This window comes from Accipiter gentilis, chromosome 15 (assembly GCF_929443795.1).
Source record: "Accipiter gentilis chromosome 15, bAccGen1.1, whole genome shotgun sequence".
Taxonomy (NCBI): Eukaryota; Metazoa; Chordata; class Aves; order Accipitriformes; family Accipitridae; genus Astur; species Astur gentilis.
Window position 1 is genome coordinate 4,306,080 of NC_064894.1, and position 20,633 is coordinate 4,326,712.

At 37.6% G+C, this 20,633-nt stretch overlaps 1 protein-coding gene across 1 annotated transcript in view; it reads right to left on the bottom strand.

The window, feature by feature from the left end:
• The window catches only part of LMBRD1 (LMBR1 domain containing 1), an 82,798-nt gene that overhangs the window by 44,045 nt on the left and 18,120 nt on the right, over positions 1 to 20,633 (bottom strand). The window contains exons 4-7 of the mRNA XM_049817772.1: positions 17,664 to 17,761; positions 16,608 to 16,675; positions 11,033 to 11,121; positions 9,599 to 9,672 (exon numbers count right to left, since the gene is read on the bottom strand). Of these exons, the coding sequence (XP_049673729.1) occupies positions 9,599 to 9,672; positions 11,033 to 11,121; positions 16,608 to 16,675; positions 17,664 to 17,761 (329 nt within the window). The remainder of the gene's footprint in view (positions 1 to 9,598; positions 9,673 to 11,032; positions 11,122 to 16,607; positions 16,676 to 17,663; positions 17,762 to 20,633) is intronic.

The following is a 20,633-nucleotide window of genomic DNA, read 5'->3' on the forward strand; positions in this document are numbered from 1 at the left end:
CAACCAAAGATGAACTTCCTTTCAAGCTGCAACTCTAAAATCTCAACAGTACAAAACTATCATTGATCCAGCAGTTTAAAACATCTACAGTTCAAGAGTGTAGTAGGAATCAGGCTGTTAAAACAAGTAACACCCAAATTGGTTTGCTATTTCAGTTATTTACTGCTTCATGGAGAAGTGAACATAATCAAATAACTACTTTTATATTTAAGAATTGACATTGAAGTGATGAAGTGGTAATGACAATGAATGCTACTAACTTCTGGATTTCTCAGTAATCGATTACTACTGATTTTCTTTTAAGTAGACAGCGAATGCTTTTAAGGTTAGACAAACTATAAAAGGTTTTAAGCTTTTTGGCTGTTAATAAAAATAAGTCAACCGTAAGAAAAGTAAATCATACTCATAAATTAGGTGTGAAAAGGTCATTAAATTTGTCAGTAGACAAACAGAGCTTTGTAACATCTCTTTCAGGATAGAGGAAAAAGGATCACTTCACAATTTCATATGAAATCAGATAATGCTTATTAAGTGTTTTGGAAAAATTACAGAGCCAATTATAATCATCCTTCAAGGACATGCTAAATGAGATGCACAAGATCACTCAAAAATTAATCTGCCTATCATTGTGTGAGTAATACGTTATTCTGCCTTGAATTCAAATAGCAATCTGGAGCTGACAACAACTATTGTCTTAATACCTAAGGCAATGTAAAACCATTTCAATGCAAAACACATTAATGAAAGAATAAATGCAAGCTACATCATCTGTGAAACAGTTTCAAATAAAGCACTGCAGCATTAATTTATCATTTTCTTGTTATATTCCACATTTATAGACATGGAAAGCTGTCAGTATAAATCATCAAGGTCATGGATTTGCAGAGCCCCCCTGAGGATTACTTGTTCACATTTCTTACAAAACAATTTTAAATATCAAGTGCTGTACTTCGTATTATGCATTACATAACACTGAAAAAGTAGACTTTGTGTTAGTAAAGCTTTAAAGCAGAAAAGCAACTACCAATTCAAGATAATGTTGAAAGCTGAACCATACCAAGAAATAAGTTTAAACAACATTACACATTTTAACATTGCACGTACTTGAGAAAAGTGACATGTTTATGCTCCTGTCAGCAATATTAACGTATCTATTGTGAGCAGTTGTAGATTTCATATATACTTTTGATAAAACCACTATTTTATTATTTCCCCTTAAGAAGTTAAAAATTTAGAACACACATCTTCCCTAGTTGCCTCTTTCTCCCTCTTTCCCAGTCTTCCAAAGTGTCAATTAATATAAGGAAAAGACTATTCTTCAGTATATTCAGGAAATGCAACATTAAGTGTGAGTTTTAGTATTATATTCTAGAAGACCATGCTAATAAGGATCAGCTCAAAGTTAGTCACAAGAAACTTAACTGCAGCTTTCACAGTTAAAAAATACTTTTATATCTTTACTCCATTCATAGAAGCATGCAAGTTTGCTTCTTGTACAACCAAGTTTTTTAAAGTTTCAAAACAATGGAAAAAAGTCATTTGTATTGTTTAGATTAAGATTATTAAATGCAGTTTTCTTCAACCCCAGAACAGGCGTATTCTCCCTTTCACTCACACAAGGAGCTTCTGCAAATTGCCACCTATCAAACTATTTAAAAGTTATTACTACCCTCTGACATAGAATAGTCTTGCAAAAGTTAGTAGTTACTAAAACATAGACCTACCTACTTTTCTGAAGATACTGCATACTGTTTTTCAAAGCACCCACTGAGCTGCTTTGAACATGAGTGGTACTGAGATGAATAAATCATAATAAGAATCTCTAATAAATCATTTTCTCACAAAATAACAGCTGTGATGGAACAAAACCTTTTCCAACATGAGTTAAGTGAGGTTATAACAATAAAACCAGTATTGTGAAATTAAATTAATCCAATAAAGAACCAACCTTACTGTCAATCACTGTCCCCTCAAACTTTTCATAGCTACAGCCAAGCTTAAACACAGAAGACATCTCACACCATGAGGTACCCACAGTAAGTGTGGTACCATCAGTACCACTGCTAAATCCTGCAGGTCCACTTAGTACATAGACTGCAGAACCTCTGGAGGTCATCTGGTCCAACACCTCTGCTCAAGCAGGGTCACCTGGAGCTGCTTGCCCAGGCCCATGTCCACATGGCTCTTGCGTATCTCCAAGGAGGGAGACTCCACAATCTGAGCAACCTGTGCCAGCGATCAGTCACCCTCGCAGTGAAAAAGAGATTCCTGACGTCCAGAGGGAACCTCCTGCGTATCATTTTGTGCCCTCTACCTCTGGTCCTGCCACTGAGCACCACAAAAAAACCTGGGTCCCTACTCTTTGCACTCTCAGATATTTGTGCACATCGATAAGATTCCCCCGAGCCTTCCTCTTCTCTAGGCTAAACAGTGCTAGCTCTCAGCCTTTCCTAATGGGAGGCAAGTCCCTTAATCACCTTTGCGGTCCTTCAGTGGACCCCTTCCTGTAGCTCCACATCTCTTGTACTTCGGAGCCCAGAACTGGACCCAGCACTCCCAGTGTGGCCTCACCAGGGCTGAGCAGAGGGAAAGGATCACCTCCAATGACCTGCTGGCAATACTCCTCCTAATGCAGCCCAGTATACCATTAGCCTTCTTAGCAGCAAGGGTACACTGCTGGCTCACGGTTAACTAGGTGTCCACCAGAACCCCTAGGTCCTTCCCTTCAAAGCTGCTTTCCTGCTGGATGGTCCCTTGCACGCACTGGTGCCTGGGTTTGGTCCTCCCCAGCTGCTGGACCTTGCACTTACCCTTGCTGAACTTCACGAGGTTCCTGTTGGTTCATTTCTCCAGCCTGTCAAGGTCCCTCTGGATGACAGCACAACCCTCTGGAGCATCAGCCACTCCTCTCAGTTTTGTGTCACCTGCAGGCTTGCCCAGGGTACACTCTACCCTATCATCCCAATCGTTAATGAAGATGTTGAACAGGACTGGACCCAGTACTGACCCCTGCCATACACCACTAGTGACTGGTCTCCAACTAGATAAGATTTCATGCCACTAATCACCATCCACTGGGCCCAGCCATTCAGCCAGTTCACAATCCACCTCACTTTCTGCTTATCCAGCCCACGTTTCATAATCTTCTCCGAGAACATTATTATGGGAGACCCCCCACGTGGGCTAGGTCTGGCTTCGCAATGGGGATTTGGAAAATGCAAATCACTGACAAGGTATTTTTGCATGGTATAATAGTATAGTAATTCTGTAAAGAGTTGAAGGCTGAAGTGGGAAGCATTACTCTGAGAACAGTTTAGTTCAGAAGTGTTCTTCAGAATACAACTTCTGAAGCTTTAAGAATTAAGTGCTATGCATATCTGTCCATAAACTTGCTTTCAGAATTTTGATTTACTTTTTAAAAAATTGTACTGTAGCAATACAAGTAAGGTATAGACCTAAACTATTGTTATACTCCATTTCAAACAAATCATGCTGTTAAAACAACAGTATTCTGCTTTATCACACAACTAATTGAATTTTTTTTGTCCTAACCTGTAAGTTTGCTACACTCCATAAAAAGTTTTAAGTTTTTGGAAAATTTAGAGAATTCAGTTCTGTGCCCACCTCCTAATAAAACAAGGACCTTACAAAGAAAAACTGCTTATTGGAATGGCTATAGTAAAAAAAACAACAGAAACAAAGCTAATAGAACAGAAGTTTATAGGGCAAACATAAGAGGCAATTTGAGAATTTACTGTTATGGACTTTTTAAATAAGGTGAGACTGTCAAATACAACTAAGATGTCTGCTCCACCTTATCTTTACATACCACCTTCAAAATGTTTAGCCTCATGCTAGACACCTTTCACCTCCCTTTACAATCAAGCATTAGAGAAGCTGTTTTTCCTATAGAAGGGTAACACTAGTGAAAAAGGTTCAGGCTCAAGAACAACACAGCCCACTGCCAGACACTGTTATAGGTCCAGAGAAGCCACAGTTGCCACATTCTGCAGGACTGTCCCAAATGTCATCACATGGAAAACTAAACAGAACAAGCCAATTAACTCCACACTTTGAGTGGAAAATAAAGATCCTCTCTCTAAACACTCCTTTTAGTCCTCCTCAGTCATCTTCCTTGCATCTCATTTCTATTCTCATTTGAATGACATGGTGTTAAGAAATGCCATAAAACATTTAATTTGCTCCTTTAATCAAATATTAGCTGTTGACTGCTGAAGATATTTCATAGCAAACATGAACCTTGCATTTAAATCTAATTCTTACAATAACTCTTGCTTTTAATCAAGAGCATCTGCAAAAACATATACCATCTTCTGTATGAAGTTGTCACTGAAAGCAGTTTTGAGGAAGCCATGACCTTCCCTGAGAGAAGCAACTCTTCCATTAACTCCTTGAGCTGGTAGTTTCGATGTTAGTACCCTCCCAGTGATTTCCCTTCAGGGATGAGATGCTTTCAGGTTCAATATGTATTACCAATCCCTTCGCAAACTCATAACTAGTATTTCACAGGAATTGAGGAACTTTGGAATTTTTCCTACCAAATAAGTTTTTTCTTCAGCATCTTCAGCTTTACAGTGTATTTCATGCCACCACATTCAGAAGCTGGGGACAAGCTCACAACTCAACAGCTAAATCCTGCATTTTTCCCTTCAAACTACAAGAAAAGCTCTTCTCTGTATGTATCACTAGGTCAAATGTAGTGAACTGATTTTGATATTCGAAGCCATAGAAAATGATGTGGTTGTCATTATGTTAGCTCACTGGCTTTCAAACTGTAGTGTTATCTACCTTTTTATCATACTCAGTAACAAAAGTCCTCAGTTGTCAGCAACTCTGGTCCTGCATGATGCTTCAGTTTGTGTTGTTCCCCACCCATCCCCTCTGTGCCAAAAACAAAGGTGCCAAATGTTACAATATTACATGGTCCGGTAAGAAAGGTGTTCTCTTGCATGAATAGCTCAACATGTACTTCAGAGTAACACATTAAATCACCCCAGGCCTTGAGAGGCCCAGAACACTGGCTCATTGTTGATGGTACTCCTTAAAAAATAGATTTTAACTAGATTAGCCATTGGGCTAAATTATTAGTTCCATAATTTAAATAGTAGCCATTTACAATCTCAAGAACACCACCCCCCTGCACAGGGGGGGGCCTCCTGTGGAAGCAGGAGAATATGTTTTCATAGAAAAAGCCTAGGAGCATACACACACAGAAGTGGGCTTTTGCTGTCAATATCTACACAAGTTCAAGGCTGCCTGCTGCCAGTGCGAAAGCCTCTTTTCCCAGGTTCTCACAGTATTTTGTAATACCACAGTGCAAAAGCACAATTTTAGAACAGCCATAATCTAATTCTTCACACTGAAGGCCACACAAAAGCAGCACTGTTAACATACATTTGACCAACTGTAGAATGGACAAATTGTACTTCAAGTGACTTAAATAGAATCACTTGATTCATCTGTTTCATGGTATTCTTCCACAAATAACATTTTAAGATTAAATCAGTCAACTGCAGTCAGTGCAGGCACAGCATTCCCATTTACTTTTAGTATTTTGTGTTAAATTAGTAGGCATGCAATATAAAAACATTCTTAATTAGGTATGAAAGTATTTTCTAACATATCACTTATTACAATACAACCTTCATTAGAAGTTCAGAATAGATTTTTTCTTTAGAGTAAAAAGGTGAATATGATTATACAGAAGACCAGATACACCTGTTCTTAGCTTCCCTTTAACAACAGAATTGCAACACTTGCAATGGAACAGACGGAAAATATTTAAAAGTCAGGGGAACATTAAAAAAATTCAGTTGTCTATACTACAAATCCTCACCTCCTAACTAGTATATGCCAAAGATCTAAGATCACCTCTGTTCAGAAACAAGAGAACTCAGACATCACAGACTGTGTCCCCATCTATTCTCTCTACACTTTCTTTCCCATCATTTGCTAAGCACTTGCAGAAAATTTTTAAGTAGGTGTCTTTGTTCTTGTGTTCACCCTTATATAAAGGTATTTTCTTTTTGTGTTTAAAAAAAGAAGTCTACCACCAATTATCAAACAGTGGTTTGATGACTAAGCACAAAGGCCTCCCACCTTTAGAAACTGGGACAAACAGTTTGATAGGCATGCAGAGGGCTGGCTGAAAAATACAGGAGCTTAACTACTTACTCATCAGATGTCTGAAGTCAGAAGCAAGCATTATAGACAAAGTCTCAGACTTGCCTGCACACTAATTCCCTTGTCCTACCTAGAGGTTCTGGGCAAGGGGGGTTTATACAAGACTAACACAGCAAAAAAAATAATCCACAACACAAAGTGGGGAGTTACCACGAGAAAAACAGTGACCCTTTCCAGAATCACACTTCTCCTCCCAACTGGAAGGAGTTGAGTAAAGCCAAACTGGTAGAGACTGAGAAGCTATACTCTGGGCCAATCTCTCCCTGAGGCTTAGGGAAGTGTGACAGCCCAGGAACTTTTTACTACTGAAGTAACTTTTGCGTTAAGTGTACCACTGGGAAAGCCTAGCCCATGATATAAACTGGAATGCAGGTACTTGGCATCCCCATGCTGTCAAGGTCACACTCGGTTCACTCTTCAGACAACGAGAACAGCACTGCTCATGCTGTCATGCTGTTACAGGTGGAAATTGCTTACATTAGGAAGCCTGGCCATCACTGGCAGTAGGCAAAGTGTTACGAAAGCACTAGAGCATAAAAGAATCTATTGCTGCTCCTACTTTGAGAACACAGACCTTCTAATAAGTGGTTTTCACTGTCCATGACATGTTTGTACCTCAGTCCACCCACATATCAAAAGACAGCTCACTGTTTTCAGCATAAGATTCTACGAGAGCCTGCAAACAATGACAAAAAACAATGACCAAAACCACTCTCTCAGAGGCGGACAAGAACCACCTCCTGCGTGAGCCCATCCCTAAACCCTCTGTGAAATAGCTCCTCCATTTCTCCTACCCTGCCATAACACCTAAAAACAAAGCAAACAAGTCCATGTTCCAGGCGTTTGCATGGACAGCTTGGTTGAAGTTTTCCAAGCAGCAAATTAGCCTAAAATTTTAGAAGTTAAGGCATTCAGAGAAGACTTTTAGCTCATGCTTGATGTTTCACATTATGTACCACCCAGTATTTGTACAAGTCCTAAATACAGTAAGACTAAGGCAACAAAATTGAGGACAGAGGTATTGTCTTCATATGAGAAACCACACAGACACAGCACACTGAAGTTATTGAACTTTAAACAGAAGTCACCTATTTCCAGGTTCAGCTAGTTTTGAGGACAGAAGCAAATCGCGATACTCAGCTGAATGGTGCCTACAACCAAACTGTGCTCCAAAAATAAATAGGGAAATAACGTCAGAAGTAGGTAATATTAGCAACAAATCAAAAAACTTCCAAATCCTACTTTCTTAAACATAGTTTACATTTCAGTCAGCAATACATTTGTGCAAAATAAAACAACCTTGCATTTTAGATGCTTATAGACATTTACTAACAGTTATAAAAGCCATACTTGGGTAGCTGTTTGGAAAAAACAGTGAGGATATTCTCCCAGCTAATGAGTTTGTTCTTAATGTTAGTCTCATGGAGGTTAAAACACATTACATGTGCTCTGCAGTAATGTAATTGAACAAGAGATTAATCTTCCCTTCCATAATAAAGGGAAACAAATTTTCTAAAAGCTGACATGTTATTGCAGGCTAGGCAAAGGTCTGGATCTTTTTTGACCAGCACACAATCTAGATGTCAGCAATATAGCCTGAATGATTTAGTGACCCCTGTCAGTCAGAAAAGGCTTAAAGTAATAAAATTTACAATTTAGGTCAAGTTAAAGCACTTAGTCAGCAGGGCTGAGAGCAATTCAGCTCACTGGAGATACCTACTAGCTGATCCACCAAATTGCTCTCCTACTTACTGCACAGAGCCGGATGACCACCAAGCTCTCAGTGTTCCGACACTTACATCTAAGACACTGTACTAAATTGCCTCACATAATCCTGCTCTAACTTACACCACCTGAAGTCAGTAGTATAGAGACAGAAAATCATTAGCTATTCTTGTTACTCAATTTAGATTTGTTTAAGATTAAGAGTCTAAAGGTAGTATTTAACAGGTACTTTAACCACTTACTAGTTAAAACTAAAACAGTGTTCCCTCTTATATCATTGTTCTACAGTAATTTTATCCATTTATCCTTTGCCTGACAACAAGCTAACACAAAACATCTCCTTGGCTAGCAATGCATCAAAATAACTTACTTCATGAGCCATTTTTACAGAGCCACTGAGAATTCACTAGCAAAGGTACATAGGAACAACTTTACTATGTTAGAACGAGGCTGCAATGGAAGAGAAAGTTACTTTAGCAAGGACACAAACTTAAAGATGAAAACCTATCAGGAAAACACTGACTTCTGAGAGGTTTTAAAGGTTTGTCTGCAGTTACCTTGAGCTTTAAAACTTGATCTTTGTTGCAAAATTTTACCATGATGACAAGTTAATACACGTAGCATTACAAACAGGCTGATTATTCAGTGACTGAAGAAATAGAACAGACTGGAAAAGCAAGTGACCACAGGAACATGAAATATTGGTCAAAGCTAGTAAGTTAAAATGGTTTCTTTCCTTTGCACATAAAAGCAAGAGTGAAACAGTTTAACTTACACAGCCTTAATCATATGATTTACAATCAGTTACAGAATGAACACTTCCAAATCCTTTCAAACTACAGGAAGAACTACAGTAGTTTAGTTGCATGCCTAGGACTACAAAGAATATTCCCTTTAGAAAACAAGCCTCTAAACAGTTTCAAATTTGCTTTTAACTTTTTAGCTATTCTTGATTTAAGCACATCTCAGATGTTGCAGATTCTTTATACCTAAAACTGAGTCCTGACACGCATAAATATTTACCCTTACTCAAATTCTAGAAATACAGAACTGTGAAGCAATGCTCTGTTAAAGACATTGCTTTTAATTTATTGAATGATGAACAGCCTTTTACAAAGAGAGACAGTTACGATCGAGAACATTTTGCACACTACTTCACAAATCAAGTTATTCTGCCAGACTTTTCTTTGTAAAGCTCTGTAGAGATAAAAACATCGACGTAGAAAAGTTGTAGTGAAGCTTACATTCAGTATTATAGATTGACCAGACCAAATCCAGGTTATGCCATAGTTCAATGAATTAAAAAAAAAAAAAGGCAGTATTTAGTTCTCCACTGCTGGATGGAGAAGGAGACAGAGGCTTAAAAACAGGAGGAGCCAGTGAATGTTACAAGCCATAGGCAATAATGTGACCTCCACTTGCAGAAAGACATTGGAATTAAGTCTGATCTGTGCTTAAGTACCAAAACAGTGGTTCTTAAACTTGCAGTAAAAAAGTTATTCCTCTCATTCCAAGAACTCAGAAGTAGTGTTTCGAACCATGAAAATCCAGAGCTAGAAGACACTGTTCAAGCTGTTTAGCATGATGACAGCTTTCCATACAAGTGCAGCCTGTGATAACTGCAAGTATCATGAATGTAAAGAGCTGAAACATTTGTGTAACAACTTACCGTGTAAGTGATAGCTGCCAACATTCCAATCACAGTCAAGGAACTAATGGAAAATGAAAGAGCAGTCAAGCCATCTGGAAAAAAAAAAAAAAAAGCAGCCTGTTGAAATTCCAACAGTAGAGGTATAAGAACATTTCTTACTAAACTGGTTTCCTGAAGATACTTAACATCATTAGATTGAAGGAAGAAAATTGAGACATAGTTACCAGACATCACAACTCAGATGAAAAATTCACCTGGCATAGTTTTTTTGTCAGCAGTAGATCCTCCTCCAATACTGCAAGAAGCAGGACAGTCATCTCGCCTTTGCTACAAGTTCACAGATATTGAATTCCACCAAACGGTTGACTAGCCACTAATGAACTTGCTCCCACAGCTGTCTAATGCCTCTTCAAGACTTATTTCTGGCCTCCACAGGGTGCTGTGGTAAATTTTCACAATTTGCACATGCATTCTGGATGGTTCATCTTTGTTTTGTTTGTTATCCCCTGATTTCTTATAACAAAGCACTATCCAGAGAATCAGGCAAGCATGAATCCTTCAAATAACCAAACAAGCCAGACTCTGGGCCTCAGCTTCACCCAGACCACATACATGCAGATGCACAAACTGGAAAAAGGTCAGGGGACTAAGAAATTACTGTAGCCTTACTATCATTATAGAAATGAAAAGAGATAGCAGAGGAAAAGCATTACCAAACTAATCCCCAAAGGAATCAAACTCCCCAAATGCTCCTGCATAATTTCTCACAACAGACAGCCCTGTCCCTAACCTCACCATGCAGGACACAAAATGGCAAGCTTTTTTTGGTTAAACAGTAGCATGGAAACTTATAGTAGCTATTACAGAAATTAACTTTAAGCAATCAATTTCATGTTTGCACCCAGTCATAACTGAACTATTTAGTGTTCTCCCCCATGTCCTCCCCTTCCCTCTAGTTAATTCAAGAATTTAGAGCACAATAACTTTTATTCCAACATTTGGAAAGTGGGATCAAGTTTGTCTTAGCTCACCTATAAAACACTTTGTTCACACCTTTGCTCTGAAAACACACCCTGGCTAAGTAACACTTAAAAGCTATGTGAAGTGAAGACTCCATGGAAGAACATAACTTTCCCCTCCCCACTATTAATATCATAGGACACGACATGGGAATCCTTGGTGTCAGCTGGGAACTGTACTGAAAGCAGACACTGCCAGTGTCTCCTCTCTAATGACAGTTCTGGTTTGTTTGTTTTTTGTTTTCGGTTTTTTGGTGTGGGTTTTTTGTCTGAAGAGAATAATCTTATTGCAAAGATTTAGTGTAGATGAGCATTAGAGTCCAGTTAGAAAACTGTCACCAAGCAAGTTAGTTTTCTTATTCAGTAAATGACGAGTACGCCAAGATAAGTTAGTAGCAAGTTATGCAAAGCTCAGAACAAATCTCAAACTTACGACTACTTCCAAATTCTTCAAACAGGAGCTTCACTTTCTCCCACTCTGTGGAATTCTTCTTGTTGGGAATATTCAAAGGAACAAAAGCACTGTAACAGAGAAAAAAAAGCCATCTCACTTAGCCCAATAGTCAAATGTCAAAAGAATTCTACTTCCAAGTTAAGAAAATAGAAACCCATTTATTCCTGAAGAAAAATTGTATGATGTTAGGTTTAAAGAATTCTGAAGGCAATGCTTCATTTTGTTCACATTCCCCTCAAACGCTATATTTAGATCAGCAGAGTACATGTGTGAGTGTATGCAGAGGCAGGTTTGAAGTCAATGAACAAGTGATTTTCTATTTACCAGTCCTAACGGAGGTAAGGACCCTACAGTCAAACATCACTAAAAGATGTATCAATCTGATTTACTATCCTGGTTTGACTCGTGCTGAGGAGCAAAAAGACTTTAAGCATCAATTGAGACAAATTCTCTTATAAATCCACACCTCTGGAAGTTAGAATAAAACAATTAATGATTCCCACACCAAGCATTAATTAACGTTTAAAGGGACATTTATCTTCCATTATTACACCTAAAATAACAACACATCTGCTGCATTCCATTCTTTGTTCTGTAGTCGGCCCAGAGAACTGAACTGTAGAGAAGTTCATTAAATGTTTTTGACCTTCCAATAAGCAGAGGCTAGCAAAGAGTGCTCAGAAGAACGCGAGGTAGAACAGTCCCCTAGCTGACAGCTTCCTGCTGTCAGTCTGCCCATTTAAAGTCCAACAGTAAGAGTAACTCTTCAGCATCTTCATAGGCAAAACATCTAGTTGGGTAAAAGCTGGAAAACAGAACCTCCATACCAATCTGAAACCACAGATTCCAGACATAGAACAGAACACGTACAAATCATGGGGAAGTCAGATTTGGAGGGAAACGTTTTAGGTAAAGAATGTGAGAACCCAACCAAAGTCCATAAGGAACGCTCACAAATATCTTTCGGACTTTTGTAAGAAAAAAGTACATAATTAGATCCCTGCTTCAAGTCCCAATAAACAAATGAATAATAAATATGCATCTTCCAGGAGTATGCCTCATACTTCAAGTACAGAACATAACCATGTATTTCAAAGGTTAGTGCTAAACTAACTGTGTGCACTTATAATCATCACATCAAAACCAAAACCAAACTAGTACTCTGCAAACAAAGTTAAAGTTTTATTTTTTAAAATCTTAACTTTTAAAGAGTGTTTGATTTTTAGCTTCTTGACTATTGTGCAGGAGGTAGGTTAAGGCTAGCATTTACATCAGTTGATGCATACTTGCTGACCTTAGATTTTATTCTTCTATCTGCCTCTAGTAGTAATTCTTTCTGTAAAATAGCATCCAGGCAAAATTAGGACACGGGTACTATAACAAGGTTAGGCAAAATTTCTACTTACAAGAGATAGCAACACAAAAAAATGCAGTGTTATTTGCTAAAAAGGGTTAAAATAGGAGACTCTGGGAAACTAAGTGAGCTCAAGCCCTTTTATTTTAGCATCAGTATGAATTTGCTATCTGTGGACCACTTGCAGGGAACAAATGAGATGTAAGAACAACTTAGAATATTTATAACTTGCTTGCCTTCCCACCACTCCCCAAGAGCAATAAGGTTAAAATATTTAAATTTTTTCTGAGACTACCTACAATCAACATGTCAAAGGACACTAATCGGAGCAGAAGCCACGGTACCCATTATACACACTTTTCAGTTAGTACTCAGCTAAATCTTGATTGAAGGAGATGGACACCTCATTCTGCTCCTGTTCAAGTTCCATGCACCAAGGGCATCAGAGGAATACAAGCGCTATAAAGTCACACACTTTAGTTCCAAGGAAGCAGGAATCTTATCCCCCTCCCTGAACAGGGTCCCTCAACTAGTAGCAAACTAGCCAGAACGCTAACTAGCCCAGCTAAGCAGACTTTTGGCCTCTAGCTTAACAGGCCACAAGAAGGACAAGACAGAGTTAGCGTGCCTAGCCATCTACAGACCTGCGTCCAGTCCACGCTCCCAAAGGATCTCTAAAACAGAGCCCATCCATTGAAGCAGCACAGCAGTTTAGGCCTATTCTTCATGCATGCTAAGCTAGAATAAATTTGAAAAAAGTCTAGCCTATTTTGCTATGTTGACTAAATGGTCAACACAGCCTGAGGGCCATAGTGGCCATCAACAGAATGAGAAGTTTCCATGCTAAATAACTCCATTCACCTGTCATCATTGTGATGTAAGACAAGTCAGTCCATTGACAGCAAGTGAATGGAGCACAAGTGCCAGTGTAGGCTTTTACAGGTATAGCTGAGAATTCAGTTAATGAAAGCAAACCGAGCAGCTCAACTGTGATGTCTTACACTTGGCGCTCTGTTCACAAGTGAAATTAGTAACTGCAGTAATTTTAAGAATAGAAGCAAACTACTATGCTGTTTAAAACACATCCTAGGAATATTATGATTAAGCTCTAGATCATTATCTAGGCTGCAGAACAAGGAAAGTAAATGCAAGACAAGCAGTTTAAAAGTATTAACTTTTGGCAGGGCTAATAACATACAGGTATAGATGGGTCAAGTTTGATCCTTACATCAAGGAGCGCCATTAACTGTCATCCTTGGGAAAATAATTTCTAACACACTAGATTTAAACTCGTTTCCTTATAGTGAGTTCTGCTAGAACATAATTTGCATGATTATTTACAGGCTAATTAGACATATATTCATAGCTTTTTAAAAGCCAACAGTTCTAGAAAATTTAAGGTAACCAGTTTAATTCCAAACACAGACAGTCAGTGAAACATTCCTTTTAGAACCAAACATTCATTAATCTCAAAAGCAGATGTTTTAGTTCAAACAAGACTGCTGTATAAGGGTGCCTTAACATAGGTTGTAGTATCTCAAGCCCCTTGGCTCCAGCACATGACATTTAGAGTAAACAAACTCCATTCAAGGAAAGTAGATAATTTCTAAGAAGGGAAAGGCATTACAAGTAACTATTAGTTCCAAGTATCCCAGTGTAAATTCGTCCTATACTTCACTTTTAATGATACTCTGCATCAAGTTACTTGTGTGCAGAGCATTTACGTGCCATTACAGACACACACATTTTTGCCACAGCAAGAGGCTCTGTAAGACAACTAGAGTAAGAGGTACAAATACTACTCCTAACAATTTAGGCAATGGAATCCTGCTCATTGAGCTGTGTTACCAACTTAGAAAAAAACCCTCCAAGATCATCTGGCACAAAACAGATATTATGTTTCCCCAAATAGTCACACAGATCTCTAATGGAGCAAGGTAAACATCCAGGGAAGAATAAAATATTCTTAAAATTCAAGTTTAATACAGCTTTTATGGTTTCTTTCAGGACTACCGACCAGGCGAGAGGTAGGGACTTCTTGTGTAGACCTATATTTACAGGAACCAAGCTATTTATTGACCCGTTTTAATTAGAGATTACTTGCTAAATCAATCAGAACAGAGGTTGTCTTGACATGAGACACTAGTCATGTAAGCACAAGAAGATAAACTATTTGCCGGGCACTTAAAAGGTAACATTCGAACCCTTCTTGCTCTTAACCTGTGTGTACAAGTATTGTAGTCCATTAAGCCTAGCCTCCTAAAATTAAATCCAGTACATAGAATTCCAGTCTGTTTTAATGTTGGTCTGATCCTGACCACCAGTGAGAAAGTATCCTGTCACTGCCAAGTATAAGCCGTACTGCAAGATTGGTCTTCACATTCAGTTGAGCACTTCAGGTAGAAGCTCTAGCTCCAACACTTATCTCTTTCTTATCACACTGGGACTTCTGAGGCTGCTCTTGGCCCTTGCTGTGCAGACAGTTGACTAAGACAGGTAACTTCTCTATAACAAGCACGCATATAAACACCGAAACACCTACTATTTTATTTATATCTATATAGATATATAAACTATACTAGAACCAAAGATGACATTTTTCTTCAGCAGTCACCTCATTTGCTTCCTAAACTGAGCTGTTCAGTCTCAGTTTCCCTTAAAGGGGACAGGCAAGAATTGTATTCTTCTGCAGCAATGACTTAAGTAGCAAAGGTGCTTTTCATTCTGACAGCATTAGGATGATGCTACTATTTAATCATTACCATCTTAAAAGAAAGCAAGCAACCTCATACACATAATAGCAGAAAAATCATTCAAATTAGAACCCAGAAGTACTAAAATCCCTGTCATTACCTAAAGGAGTCCTGCCTCCCTGCAGCAGATACTCCTGCTGGTTAGATCAGTGGGTTTCAAGTCTGTACCTATGAAGAAGCACTGTTCAGTAACTTAGTCCCAGGTTTGCAAGTCAATCTCACTGGCATATGGCACAGTATCAGAGGGGATCACAGCAGCCACTGTAATTTACAAGTTGTGAAGACTTTAAAGAACAAACCAAGAGCACAGAGGACAATTAGGAAGTCAAGAACCAAGTTCCATCTTACTGGAAGAGAAGAACAAACATGCTTACAGCACTGAGGATTCAGCTGACACCTACTAGAGACACTACAAAATTTTATAAACTGGATATATTATATCATACCTATATGTATGCTTATGATGCGAGCCAACAGTCAGAGAAACAGCTTTTGTCAGAAGCTTTAGTAATATTTCTAGATCATGATTAAGACAATTCCTTTTGTCTCTCATGATAGCAAGTATGTTACTTTTAATTGAAAGGACAGACTTCTTAGAAGCATACCTTAAGTGTTTATCAAAACTAAAACAATATTCCAATAAGGTGGTATACAGTTAGAAGCATTATCTTCACTCTAGTTTCTACTTCACACTCCAGTACTTCGATATGAATCATTTTAGCATACATCTTGTAAATTTTACCAACTTTATTGCTGCAGTCAAAATGCTAAAAAGCTTGACACAGCATATATTAAAAAACATTCACTATTGGTGTGCATGTCATGCTTAACGGTGATCTTGAATTGAATCTGTAATACTGCTTGGAGTTTCAGAATAACAGCATTTGCTGCAAACAAGCTACCCACATCAGTAACATCTGCCTTTCAAACAAATGCCAGCAAACCCTTTACCATACAAGGCAAAACTATGTCAAGTATTACTCCACATTATACTCATGTCCTTCACAGAACACTTCCATTTAGGAAAGTAATAAGCATGTAACACCTACTCATATTCCTAAAAGCTGTTTTGGAATGTCCATGAAAGCATTTGACAGAGGCAGAAAACAGAAGGAGGACAAATACTTTCCTCTGTTGTACACAGAGATATCAATACAGCTGTAAATATCATAGCCATCGTGTCCTCGATGGACATTCACACTGCACAAACAAGCAGAACTTGGAAGCACAAGTACCTCCACAATTAAGAAAAGTTTCAGCTTCCAGTTAAACGCTTACTTTTCAGGTACCTAGTTCTCAGGAGATTTAAGTGCTATTAGAGATTAAGCTAAATATTCATTATACAGATTGAGTGCACTGTAATCTACCATTTTAATCTTGCACCAAACAAAATTCTCTTCAGGGTTCTATTTAGTATATCCCGTTAATGTTCAATACAAATACTTACCCAATTAAGAGAAGAACTGCACAAATTGTGATGAATCCCAAAGTATATTTGAGTGCAGTTTTAACCTGCTGTATATTAAAAAGAAAGTTAACAAATTAACATAAAATAAATCCAAAGGGATTTGTGCAACAAGTTATGGCAAAGCATATTTAGCATAACAAGTGTTCTACAAAGGGACCTCCACAGAAAAACATGAGTAGCTTTAGATACAAGTCAGAAGTACACACTCTTGAAGAGTTTCATAACTTGAGAATTATGAACAATGACATTGAATTATGTTTCCATCATAAACTATGCACTTGAGTAGCTGTGGCCAGAAGCCAGGGTACATTAATTCAGTGCAAATACACTCAAAGAAAATTCTTATTACCAATGCTTTATATTATGGCTATGATTAGAAGTCTTTTCTCATGTTAAGGTTACAACCGAATAGAGGGGAAAACGATCATCATCAATGACTAAAAGATTCTTTAAGAACGGCATTTTCATTTGAGAAGTTAGTAGCTTCCTGGCATGTATTTATTATATTTCCTGGAATGTCATGCATGTCAAAATCTTCAGTGCACTACAGAAATAACCCAATGCTAGCTTCAGGTAGTTACTAGTGCCTACTTCAAGAAAAAATGCAAATGCTACAAGAAGGATGGTACTTCAATGTAGTGTCTATCTCAGAATCAGTATAATCTTCTTCTCTACTTTCAACCAGTTCATATATGTTTTCTATTCTAAGAAAATCTCATGTAAGAAGTTTTAACTTCCTGTATATGAAATCAGGCTCAAAGGAATTTGTAGGAAACTTAAAGAATTCATGGCAATACAGATGTTAATTACTTATCGCACTAAAGTTTCATTTCATGTGAGACCACAGTGCTTAGAGTAGACTATGTCAGACAGTGTTATTAAGAGCTGCCTCAGTATTTTAAAGGAACTGTAGTAACAGACTTAGAAATGCTATTAACACTGTAGTATTCAAGTTAGACAATCATTCTTGCTTTCATTTTTGCCTGTATTCATTTGTCTTTTCACTGCTCGGTGCATTTGCTAGAGTGAACTTACTGAGCATGTGTTTCCATCATCTTCTTCCTTCTCCTCATAATAGAAATAGACAAAGGGAATCCACAGAAAGACGCAGAACAGTATGATGGAGTACAAAGCTAGGAGAAAGAATTTAGTTAAGTGAAGAGGCAAAGTTATATTGGCACTTCATTCACTGCATAGTAATCCAAAGGAAAGAATCAAACATTAGTTTACTCTCTTTTTACCTCTTACTAATTTCAAGCACTAAAAAGTTGATAAAATTTACTAGCCAGCATATGAACTATTACTATTTTGTGAACTCCAAAAGATTTACAGAATTAACCCTTTCAGACTAAGGATTTCAGATCCACCTTCAATTCAGCCAGGATACAAAGACTAAAAGTAATCATCTGCATGCAGGTGACATACAGGAGTAGCACATGAGGGAAGAGGTAGCATGGAGGATAGTGAATAAAAGCATCTATGCCACCTAATAACAGAAGTTGTTCATAGAAAACATACAAAAATGTAAAAAATTTAAAGCTATTTTGATCACTGGACTCCATTCTCAGGAGATGTTCTACTATTAAAGTACATTATAGAGGGAAGGCATGGTTCTGTTACCGATGACATCAAATCAAAAAAATAGAACAAGCCGTAGCAATATAGTATCCCTGCTTAACATGCCTTTTTTAAAGGAAAGACTAATTGGAGATTGCAACAGACATTATCTGAGTAGCCACTAAATCAAAACAGTCACACTGTCATGATGCACAGGTCATCTTAAGAGACTTTAAACCAGCTAGTTGAACCTAAGTGAAGGGTTAAATAAGTCTTCACAAATACTAACTGGCAAGTTTGAAGACACTAAGAAAGCCAGTCAAAATCAGTTGGACTAATTAGCCAGTGATATGAAGGGAGAAGACCAATTTCAGACCAAGAATTTAAAGTTTAAATCTTCAGCTCTCTATTATAAAGAAGTTACATAGTTTTTCAGACATCATTATTTAGCAAAATCTTTCAATATTTCGAAGTATCTTATACTATTAACATTTCAGAAGTCTACTAGGAAAACTATCAAACAGTATGTTACAGTATTTGCACTCCACAGGAAAGGTAGCCTAGAATAGTTAACAAAGCCCTCAAGGTTACAAATACCACACAACCAAGACTGCTTGTGCAAGCACAAAATCACACCTTTGAGTGGTTAAGTAAAGATATACAGGACCACACAAATCATGTGATCTTTGGCTATTTTTCATCTTTGCCTCATTTTGCATAACTAATTAGTGCTTTCCCACTACTAATCAATATAATCATCCCTAACTTGACTTTGTGGGCTCTTATCTTGGCTAGTGCACTCCTTTGAATATCCATGTGCTTCAAAGAAATCTACCTCAGTACTGTTACTGAAGGTGGTGCAGAAGCCAAATAAAGTATCAACACCTACAACCTAAGCATGAATGAGAAGTAACTTCTAAATAGAATTCATTCTTCGGAAAAAATATTTCAAGATGTTAAAGGTATCTACTGTTTAGAGTGCTGAGTTAACATGGTAGTGCAACAAACAGGAGAAGTTTTTGGTTAGTTCATAAGCTTTCTCACATTTGCCAAGAGCATAAAATTCAGGGCTCTAAGACATCTTAAAACTTCAAACTCTGAAATGTAGCATTTTTCAACCTTCTACCACAGTAGTACTCAAACTGCTTCAATATTGTGAATGCTTTCAAAAATCAAGCCTCTAATGTAAAAATCTAGGTTTTTAGATTAGTCCAAAATCTGCACTGCACTGTGCCAGTAGATTAGGCAAGTTATATGCATCATTAAACAATGATCAGAATAATCAGCTCATAGAGGTCACTGCAAGCACAGAAAACATCCTCACTTCCAAGTTTTGCTGTATTAACTTCAGCATACCTTACTTATGAGGTACACTCATTTAGATGAGGGACTGATCCATGTTTCTACCAAGGGGATAAAGGAAGGGATACTCAAATTCAAGAGAATAGCTATGAACTGTGTGAAATAAAGCTACCATTTACCACTACACCAGCCAAATATTGGTACGACCTAAATGCTGTCGCTGCAGTAAAAACAGCCCAGGCTTCTGAAACTAAACCTGGGGTTTTTGTATTTAAGCCATTGGTGTTCAATTACTGAATACATAGCTAATCTGTATCTTAAATTTGTTCTACATAGTTTCTAAAAAGGAAAGGATTTATGGTTTTCTACTATGACAGTAAAACATACTGTCTCCTGACACTTTCCTGTAATTCTTCATACTAACATCCAGTTTTCTAAGTTTTACTGATCTGTGACAGTATATTAGCAGAGGACTACTCTCAATGGCTATTGACAAACAGCTACACTTATTAACTGAACCTTTTTGCTAAATTGTCTTATTTAATTGGATTGAGGCTGTTGAATAGATGTATAGTTTGTCCAGCCTTCACCAGGTTTTGAAAAAGCCAATCAGAGCACAAGCATCTGAACAGCATATAATAAGTAAGCAAAGTTTCAACTCTGTCCAAGAAACACTACCAAAACTATTATTTTCACATACTGCTATTAACATCACTGTATTCAGTTTTTAAAGGACTGTCACAAGTGTTTGGCAACTCATTTGTCAAAAAGTTTTGGAAATCTATCTTAAGTCATCTGTTCAAAGCTTCCAGGCTAAGTGATACCTCTCAACTCAAGTGGTGAATTAGCAAGCTTATACCACTTCAGTAAAGCTTAAGTCAGAGGCAATTCTATAAAACAAAACCTTTACAGAAGTTATAACAGTTCAATACCATGACCATGTAAATACCTAGAGGAGTTTGTGTGCAAATAAGTGGCTGAATTTAAGTATTTTTACTGTTGAATTTAGATCTGATATGTAAAGGCAATCAGAAAAATGACTATACTAGTTGCCCAAACCCATCATTTCAATAATACATTGCAATATGCAAAGAATTTGTGTAAAACCAGATTAAAGACACATCAAAACAAGGTATTTTCATTCAG